The sequence below is a fragment of the Sciurus carolinensis genome, chromosome 8, assembly GCF_902686445.1.
Source record: "Sciurus carolinensis chromosome 8, mSciCar1.2, whole genome shotgun sequence".
NCBI lineage: Eukaryota > Metazoa > Chordata > Mammalia > Rodentia > Sciuridae > Sciurus > Sciurus carolinensis.
The window spans coordinates 88,191,447-88,201,237 of record NC_062220.1 but is presented as its reverse complement, the minus strand read 5'-3'; the positions used below and the strand labels follow the sequence as shown (position 1 = coordinate 88,201,237).

Genomic DNA, 9,791 nt, shown 5'->3' with positions numbered 1-9,791 from the left:
AGAACTTCACAGAAACATATTAGTTTAATTCCGTGGGAACATATGTGTGGTATTTTCCAAGTTACCTAAAGAGGGAGGAGGGACCTTGGCCCCAGAAAAACATTTTGAGAAATCCTGGTCTAGGGCTATAGTTTGGTCTTTGGAGGCTGATTAGGACTGACAATTGTAGGGAGGAGAAGTCATATCTTTTCCTTGCCCAGCACAAGGTTCAAGGTTGAGACCCCTATAACACAAACAATAATAGATTAGTAAGAGAAGAGCATAGCAAGTTTATTTAACAAAGGTTTAAGTGACACAGAAGCCTTCAGAAAATGATGAGTCAGAGACCCAGGGAAAGCTGGATGGTTGGGCAGAAGTGAGACTGGAGGACAGAAAGGAAGGATCTGATGGCAATAAACTGGGGCATGGGGGGAGTCCGCAAGTCCTGTCCAGACCCTTTGGGCTTCTCCAAGTGGCATTCTTCTGGAACCAGTCTGGAATGAAGGTCTTTGTGACGTACTTTCAGTCAAGGTGAGTCAGAAAATTCTTTTATGATCAGCTGTCAGGAGTAAAAGGTGGGAGAAGGTCAGAGAGACCTTCCTGCACCAATTCCATCAGCTTAAAGTAGTCAGTGTGCCCAGGTGCCATGTTTTAAGTTGTCACCTTCTGATCCCTGAGCCTTAATTCTTTGCTCTACCACTTACTACCTATGTGAACCTGGACAAGTAATGTACATTCTCTGAGGATCAGTTTCCCAAAAGCTATAGAATGAAATGATTATAGTACCTATCTGGTAAGGGTTAGAAATTAAGCAGGGAAAGCAATTAGCATAGTTCTTTGTACATGGAAAGTGTTCAGCAATTGATAGTTATTACTGGGGTTATTATTGTGACTATGCCTTTGATTATGAACATAATTTTTTGGGGGGGCAGCAGGGATTGAACTCAGGGGCACTTAACCACTGAGTTTCATCCCCAGCCCTACTGTATATTTTATTTAGAAACAGGGTCTCACTGAGTTGCGTAGCACCTCACTTTTGCTGAGGCTGACTTTGAACTCATGATCCTCCTGCCTCAGCCTCCTGAGATGCACTGCTGGGATTACAGGCATGCACCACTGTGCTAGGCATGAGCATGATCTTTAATGCTCAAAACCATCCCTAACATTTTGAAAGATCTCTGCTTTCACTTCCCATCCCTCCCCCCACTCACTCCTGTTTCCTCTGGGTGGGTGAGATATCAAGGCCAAGCTCCTTACAGTAGTGCCAGGTCACATTATTTTCTTGTCTTCCTGGTTCTTCTCACTCTCTGCCTGCCACACCACTCTGGTTTGTCTCCTGTTCCTGCAAGCCCAAGGATACTGCCACAGAGATAGTGACGCTAATTCATTAAAGAGATTAGGTGCCATGGTCTCATGCCAGAGGTGTGGCCTGTGAGGAAGAGATAGGCATGTAAGTGTCAGTGCCCTCCACCTTGTGTGTCATGGTCATGTCCTCTCTGGGAAGAGTGCTTCAAATATCAATTTTAGAAATTAAAATGATATCTTCAGGAAGATGAATAGTGGATCCCTCAAAATAAAAGTCTTCTTTTACCATTTGTTTGCATAGAAATTCTTTTCACAAAATAGCCAGAGTTGGGATTTAGGTTGGCATTTAATTCAGGGTTACACAATAGCCCTTTATTGCCAAATTCAAATGATTTGGATGCACTTGAATAATCTTGAGAGGGGAACTGCATCTTTTTTTAAATAGAAGAACCGTTTTGTGTGCCTTTTATTACAGAAGGAATGGAAGTGTCTATTACTAGTTGGTTTATTTTTAAAAATATTTTTATCATGTTGGGATCTAAAGCAGTTAAAAATGTAAGGGAAATCAAATAACTATTTTAATTGCAGCTATAATGTTTATTGCATGAAACATCATTACTCTCTTGATTGGAGTAGTCTGCAGTCTAAATTGGAGAAGAGAAAGGGAGAGAACAGAAGCTGGTTAAAATGTTTGCCCTTGGTTTCTTTGTCCTTGTCCTAGAGTTTCTTATTCTTTTTTCACCAAAAGAACACATACATTTCTCAGGTTTCTTTGCTGAGGACTTCATAGCTGGTATTTTACCTTTGCTTCCATGAATGGAGGTTAACTGGGTGGGTTTTCCCTGTGTCCCTTCTAACCATCCCAGTTGGGATCAGAGTGTGAGCTAAAGGGAAGTAGAATGCAGCTCATTTTACAAATAATGCACATGAGACCAATATGTGCAGGCAGGTGTTTAACAGCTGAATCTCTTGGGGGGGAAAGCCCTGACACATGGCGTTTGCTGATTTCTGTGATGTAAATACTGCCATCATGGCTGATGTTAATCTACCAACATGGCTGCTTACATGCAGTGTTGAACAAGGATGTGCAGAAGCAAACTGTAATAATATAAGCAAACTGTTGGTAACTGTATGCCAATCAGATACAAACACCACGACTCCAGACCATAGGTAATGCTGAAATGTACCGAGATTACCAGGAAGTGATGAGTTTTTCAAGTACTTTTTTTTTTTTTTTAAAACCTGTGTTTAAAAATACAACACATTCCAGGGTAAGTCTTTATGTTTTAATATTCAACAGTGGTTGTGTTGAATAACTGGTTTGCAAAGTTCCTGAAACTTTGGCAGTCCCCTCTTCTGGGGATGGCTCTAGCATACCAAATGTCACTCAGACAAGTTGCTATCTTGCCAGGGTGCACTGATGAGTTATAATACCATGAACCTGGATTATTACAGTCTAAAAAAATTGAACTTCTCTAGAAAAACCTATCTGTGTTTCTGTTTGTTTATTTATCTCATTGTCAAAATCTGTGAAAGGTGTTATTATAGGCTGCTATTCTCCATTAAGACAATAAGACTCAGAATATTTGAATAACCAAAGGTGGAACAATGGGAAGCAGATTAGATTTGGAACCCAAAATGAATCCTGGCTTTGAGTGTTGGCCCTACCACTCACCAGTGATGTAAACTTGATTAAGTCAATTACTCCTCTGGCTTCATTTTTATAGTCTGTCATTTGAAGGGGCAGGACCACATGAACACTTAGTGTCTCATGGAGGTCTGAAATAGCGTAGTTCATTACTTAGACCCATCAATTCAACAAATATTTGTTTAGTGCCACTTATATTTGTTATGAACTCTAGGCAGAATTAAATACAAATATACTATTAATTATTGATGTAGCAGCATCTCACCTTTATGAGGAGACTTCTAATTTAAACAAAGAAGAAACATGATCTTGAGTCTTTGAGGTTCTGTGGGTTTAGGCGCTCAGGACACATCTTAACAGAATGTTGGAGAAAGAGCGACCTGTTCTAGAAGAACAAACAGAACCTTATTCCTAGGAAACCCAAGAGGTCATAACCAGGTAGTAAAAAGGAATAAGGAACAAGCACATTTTTGCCATGTCTATCAGTTGCTTCAATTTAAGATAAAGCAAAAAAATCAGAAAAGCAACTTTTTTTCTGGTTATAAGATAATTATAAAAAAACTTATTTAATACTTGAAAGTATTAATACTTGAAAGTATTAAATAAGGAGAAAATACCACAAATTCAACCTAGCATTATACTTTTCTTTACCTAATACTTTATCATATTTTCTAAAACATTCTTAGTAATTTTAATTGCTGTATATAATTCCATCCTTTGGGTGTACAGTAACTTGCTTGTCTCATGTCTTATTGCTAAAAATTCAAATTGTTGATGGTTTTCATTTTTCTAAAGAACTCTTGGATTAATAGTTTTGTTAAATATTTTAAAATTGCATATCGGACACAGGGTTTCCGACTAACATTTAAAATTTAGTAAGACAATTTTGGCAAGTCACATACTTTCAGATTTATTTGATTCTACAAGGATTGCTGGAATTCACCTAGATGTTATTCTACTTCTGAACTTTTGTTAAGAGGACCATTTTGCCTGAATCCTTCAAGATGATGTACTTGAACTGGAAGTAGTCACAGTGTTTTCCTATTATTTCAAGAAGATATGATGATGTGTATGGTTTTTTAAAAATATTTTTTGTTGTCAATGGATATTTTTTTAAATTTAATTTTATTTATTTACATGTGGTGCTGAGGATTGAACCCAGGGCCTCACGCATGCTAGGGCTCTGCCACTGAGCCACACCCCAACCTGATGTGTATGGTTAATACATTTTTTTCTTTCACTTTTTGTGGGAGCTGGCCTGCTGTGTACAGAATTAGTTTAGAAATCACTCAAGAAATGTTTAATGAAAAAGATTCAGGCTAATTAGGGTAAGCAAAAACATCAGAGAAGGGTATTTTTTAAAAAACCCTCTCTACTATTCATAATAGCATTTATTTTCATTAGGAGAGATAACAGGTAAGCACAGTTGAGGGATTGTGTCTGTTACACGAGAACCATGAAATGAAATATGTTGTTGCTTTAATTCACCTACATGGGAAATTAAACTCAAATAGCTCTTTGATTAAATGTTAATGAGATTACTAAATTGACCTAACTCTTACTTTATGTCTTTGATATATGTCAATTAAAATAAGACTGGTTTTACCTTTATCATATTTTAGCATCTTTGAGTCAACCTCTGCTTACAGGGGAAGCTCTGTGACTACTATCGTTATTTAATTATTAATAACTTCCATTACAGGGGACTGCAGGTTTACAGCTCCAAGACTGAGAATAGAGAGCAGGAACGGTTTCTTATTTCTGCCCCCAGGAAAAATACCTCTTACTGGAAGAGCTTCTTCCATTATTTTTTAACACCATACTCCCCCCCCCGCCCCGCCCATCTGAATAGGATTGTTGATTTCAGGCATTTAGTAGCTATGCTATTAAAACATCAGCGTAACAAGTTTACATAATTTAAAAAAAATGTCTTAACAGTACCATAGTGGCCATTACCCTTGAGCTCCTTGCAAACTTAATTTCAATTTCTAAATTCATTTTGTTCCCTATTATAGTTAAAAATAGGCAAAAACATTTTTTCACTCCACACCATATTGGATTGGGCTTATTTACATTAAGTGTGGGGAATTCTATTAAGTTAACCCTGAGAGACATGACAAGGGTCATATATTCAATCAAGTTATGATTATAAACTTTTGTCTTGATGGGAAAATGTGACTGAAAAGCATTTTAAATTTGCAACAACCAGTATTTTCATATTATGCCAAATTGGGTTGTGTTAAGCATGTGGTTAATAGATTTTTTACACATTTTTTATTTTTGAGGCATTCTAAATGGCTTGGCATTTTAAAGCACTGAACAATCAAAAGCAGGCATTGTATTTGCATAATTTTATATTTCATTTTCCATCCAGAAAGTTGAGTGAATGGAGTATTTATTCATTTAAAGTACTTTACTTAGAATTTAGAGCTGAGGATTTGGATCATACTTAAATAGCAGCAGGGTAATGTGATGGTGCTGGTGTAGCTATCATAATACACCCAGCAGGGTTGGAATTAGGGTAGGACAAGAGGGGCACCTGCTTCTTATGGAAAGATGAAGAGTATCAGAAAAATGTAGTAATCAAGATAAATAATATTTTACTGCAATATTTGAAAGCAATCCATATAATGCCCCCAAAATCCATAAGTCAAAATTCTAGATAAAAATGGGTTCTGACCCTGCTTCTATACCTCACTTCCCTCTTCCTCGTCCAGGTCCTGACTTAGGTCAAGTCCTGGTTTCTATACTCTCATGTCCTCGTGTGACATACTCAGTTGAGTCAAGTTTTCCATATCTAAAATTGGCAATAATAATTCTGGATTTCTGCTGGGTGTGGTGGCACACACCTGTAATCCCAGCAGCTCGGGAGGCTGAGCCAGGAGGATCCCAAGTTCAAGGCCAGCCTCAGCAACTCAGGGAGGCCCTAAGCAAATCAGTGAGACATTATCTCAAAAAAAAAAAAAAAAAAATAGAAAGAAAGAAAGAAAGAGGGGCTTGAGATATTGCTTAGTGGTTAAGAGCTGCTGAGTTCAAGCTCTCTAGTACCAAATAAATAAATAAATATAATTCTGGATTTCCTGGTGGAGTTATTAGGAGATTCAATCAGCTAAAAATAAATGGAAAAGCCCACTTTAAATACAATTTATATGTTTATGTATAAGTTTAAGCAGATACATTATGATGGTTAGCCCAGATGAGTACTCTAAGCAAATATCAGATTTGAAGATTCTTAGAAAGCTTTGTGACTAATACATCTGGGGGGCCCTAATTTCTTGAGTTTGCATATCAAGTAGCAATAGGGGAAGAGACGAGAATGTAATATAGGGCCCTCCTCTCTTGTTTCTTTTTGGTTCTTGGGTATAGAACTTAAGGATTTATTGAGATGAAGGAGACAACCAGAAATCCATTGCTTAGTTTAGCTTCCCTGCAAAGCGACCCTGGACAGCTGAGGTCTAGGCTTTGCTCAGCTGTCCCACGCGCTGGTGAAGCTCGCTCTTTTTCCCACCTCTCTGAATTCCACTCACCTTTTGTTCACGTCAATTTTGATAAGGTGTCACCTGTGCCCAAAATGTGCTGTCAATCCTTTGCCTTCCTCTGGTGGCATAATGTTCTCTACCCCTTATTTGGTGACAGTCATAAGCCCTTGCCTTTATGTTTTAGCCAATTTTCCCTTGATTTTATTTTTTTTAAATGCAAATTGCCCTCTAGGGACATTGTAAATCCCTTGGAGAACTCCCCGCTAGATGGCCAGGGCAGGTGAGCAGGAATTGGGCCTGTCTTATATATACATGGTGATGTCCAGGTTGCTCAGCCTGTGGTCTTTTTATAGGATGGCATTTTTTTTAAGTGAATAAATGAATTTTCTTGCATGTTAAAAGGCTGAGTAAATATTTACTCTCTTGGTTCATTTGTGGAATGTTACTGTTTTCATTCATCCTAGACCCCAGAAGGACCGGGCTGTGCTATGTGGAAGGTGATTGTTTTGTTGGCTCTGCTGACATTCAGCACCTGTGATGGGCTGTTTCGCTCCTTGTACCAACGTGCCCGAGTTTCCCAGCCTCCTAGTGGAGATACAGGACAGCCATTATTTCTTACCCCTTATATTGAAGCTGGAAAGATCATGGAAGGTGAGTTTACTTTCAACGGTTTGGGAGTTTTTTGTTTGTCGTTTGTTTTTGTTGTTTTTTATTTCTCTTTCTTTCTTTCTTTTTAAGCAATTATCCCACAGAATGCAAAACACATTCCAGAATCTTGGTTTTATGTCAAATATTAGTGATTTCATGCTGTATATTATCTGAATTTAGAGCTAAAATGAGAGTTAGAGCTGGATTATTTATGTGGTTGAGTGGCAGCATTTGCATTCCTAAAACTAGAGAGTGTCTGACCCCCATTGGGTCCTTGGCAAGGCTGCTGTTAATGTTAAAACTTACTACCTGTCAGTCAAGCATTCTGCATGAACTCATGCACACATCTCAGCAACCCAAGGAGGTGTACCCACTTTGTACACATGAAAACCAAAGCAGAAGGAGCTCAAATGACTTGCCAGAGTTCACACAGACACCAGGTAACCTAGGTGTCACCTCCATTCCCTCCTCTTCACTGTGTCCGGTCACTTGGCAAGAGTCCCACCCAGCCTAGACCTTAGTTTCCTCATTAAGAAGATGGAGATTTAATACCTTTCCCAACTTGCAGGGAGGTTAGGAGAATTCAATAAGGAAAAGCTCAAGAAAACTCTTTATCTTATAAATTGCCCTCTAAACGCTAATGTTTGTGAATGGCTTTATTTTATAGATTGTGGCTTTTTCTTTTTTTATTGTTAATAAAAAGAAAGATGTCATTTGATGTTATCAGAAACTAAAATTTATGACCCACATCTGCTCTTAATTCTTCTTTGTATTTAGGTAAATCAGGGTGCAGATATATGATTTAATCTCAGTAGATTCCTGAACTGTGAAATAGCATATGGGCAGCTATTTTGAGATCTTTGCAAAAAGAAGCAGAGAAATGGTCAGTGGGAACAAGGCAGGGATAATGAAGAGGGCAGGGATAATGTGTACAAATGAGGAGAGCAGGAGTCGAGTGGGACCAGAGAGCCCTTGTTAGAGACTGTGGTTAAGTAGGGGAGGCCCCTGGTGGAGGATGTTTGTCCTTAGTCTCAGGGGCTGAGGCTGAGTCTGTGCTTGGGTTGGTAGATGGAATGGGAAAGTATGGTGCTGGAAAGTTTAGGGAAACTGTTATTTTAAAGATTGAGAATAAATCTGAGTACTCTCTAAAGGAAGTTTTAAAAGGAACAATATATATATATTTTCATTTGCAATGTTCTCAGCCAATAAGATGTCATCATTTTTGTTTTGAAATGGAGGCATTCTCGTATTTTAAGTGTTTACATTCTGCTTATGTGTCCTTTTCTGAAAAACACATTGGTGCAATTTCTCACCATCTCTTTCTGAAGGAAAGGTGAAAAAACTTAGACAATGCATTCAGCATTTCTAAAAAGGACTCGTTTTCACTTGATGTAGAAAAGTCGGGAGAAGATTGTTGCCCAAGGCTATTCCTTAGGAAGTGCAGGAGGGTGCGCTGTATCGTTCACCCAGACCCCAAATTGGATCACACACCTGCGGTTCAGCTCCCTCATTACTGGACACTGATGACTTAGGTTATGTTCCTTAATGATAAATCAAAGCAAACCACTTAAGTTAGAGCTGAAGAGGAGTTGGGGGCTGGGGTGGTGGCTCAGTGGTAGAGCGCTTGCCTAACACATGTATGAGTCACTGGGTTTGAACTTCGGAGCCACATAAATAAATAAATAAATATAATAAAGGTATTGTGTCCATTTACAACTAAATATATATAAAGGAGTTGGATAACTATGATAACCAATTTGGTAGGATTTCTACCAATCCTCATATGGAAAGGTGAGACTCAAATATCTGACTTGATTTGCCCAAGGGAAATATAGGTGATTGAGATGGGGTAGCAGAGACCGTACAGGGCCCAAATCTTCTGACTTCTGTTCTGTGTTTTGCCTGGTATAGTTTATTTCCGTTTGTTTAAAAGCTTGAGGTTTTCTGAGTGACCAAATGTGCACAAATGAAACAATTAAAGCACTATGTACTGAAGCCTCACATCTGAATTCGTTGTGCTGGAAAACTGGAGAAGTAAGCTATTGCTTGACATAATCCAGGGAGAAAATGATAATGGTAGTCAAATGATAGTAAAAATAATAGATAATTAAGGTTTAGTCATTATAGCCCCAGTACTGAGCATAGTACTTGTATGTCATAGGCACTCAATACATATTTGCAAATTGCAAGTTGAGTCCCAGTCACACGCCAGGCATTGTTTTCCACATCCATTAGCTCAGTTAGTCCTTGAAGCAGCCTTAATGAAGAATGCAAGCCGGGCACAGTGGTGCATGCCTGCAATCTCAGCAGCTCAGGAGGCTGAGGCAGGAGGATCGCGAGTTCAAAGCCAGCCTCAGCAAAAGCAAGGCACTAAGCAACTCAGTGAAACCCTATCTCTAAATAAAATACAAAATAGGGCTGGGGATGTGGCTCAGTGGTGGAGCACCCCTGAGTTCAAGCCCCACTACCCCCCAAAAAAAGAATGCATAATTATTGTTTCTGTTTTGTAGGTGAGAAAAATGAGACTCAGAGAAATGAAATATCCTGTCCAGAGCTATAGAACTTGTTAGTGGCAGAGCTAGACTTAGAGCCTGTCAACCCCAGAGTCTCTTGCTATGAACCCCTGTGCTACGTGATCAGCTCCAGGCTTGAGACTGTGTGCAAAAATTTGGGTAAATAGTGCAAGGTCCAAGCTCTCTGAATGAGGGAAACAGCTTAAACAAAGGCATTCA

The 9,791-nt window shown here is 38.8% G+C and overlaps 1 protein-coding gene across 1 annotated transcript in view; it reads left to right on the top strand.

The window, feature by feature from the left end:
- The first annotated feature begins 383 nt into the window (after window positions 1-383).
- The window catches only part of Cpvl (carboxypeptidase vitellogenic like), a 123,939-nt gene continuing 114,531 nt past the window's right edge, over window positions 384-9,791 (top strand). Inside the window, exons 1-2 of the mRNA XM_047562231.1 lie at window positions 384-510; window positions 6,876-7,062. Of these exons, the coding sequence (XP_047418187.1) occupies window positions 6,900-7,062 (163 nt within the window). The 5' untranslated portion in view covers window positions 384-510; window positions 6,876-6,899. The remainder of the gene's footprint in view (window positions 511-6,875; window positions 7,063-9,791) is intronic.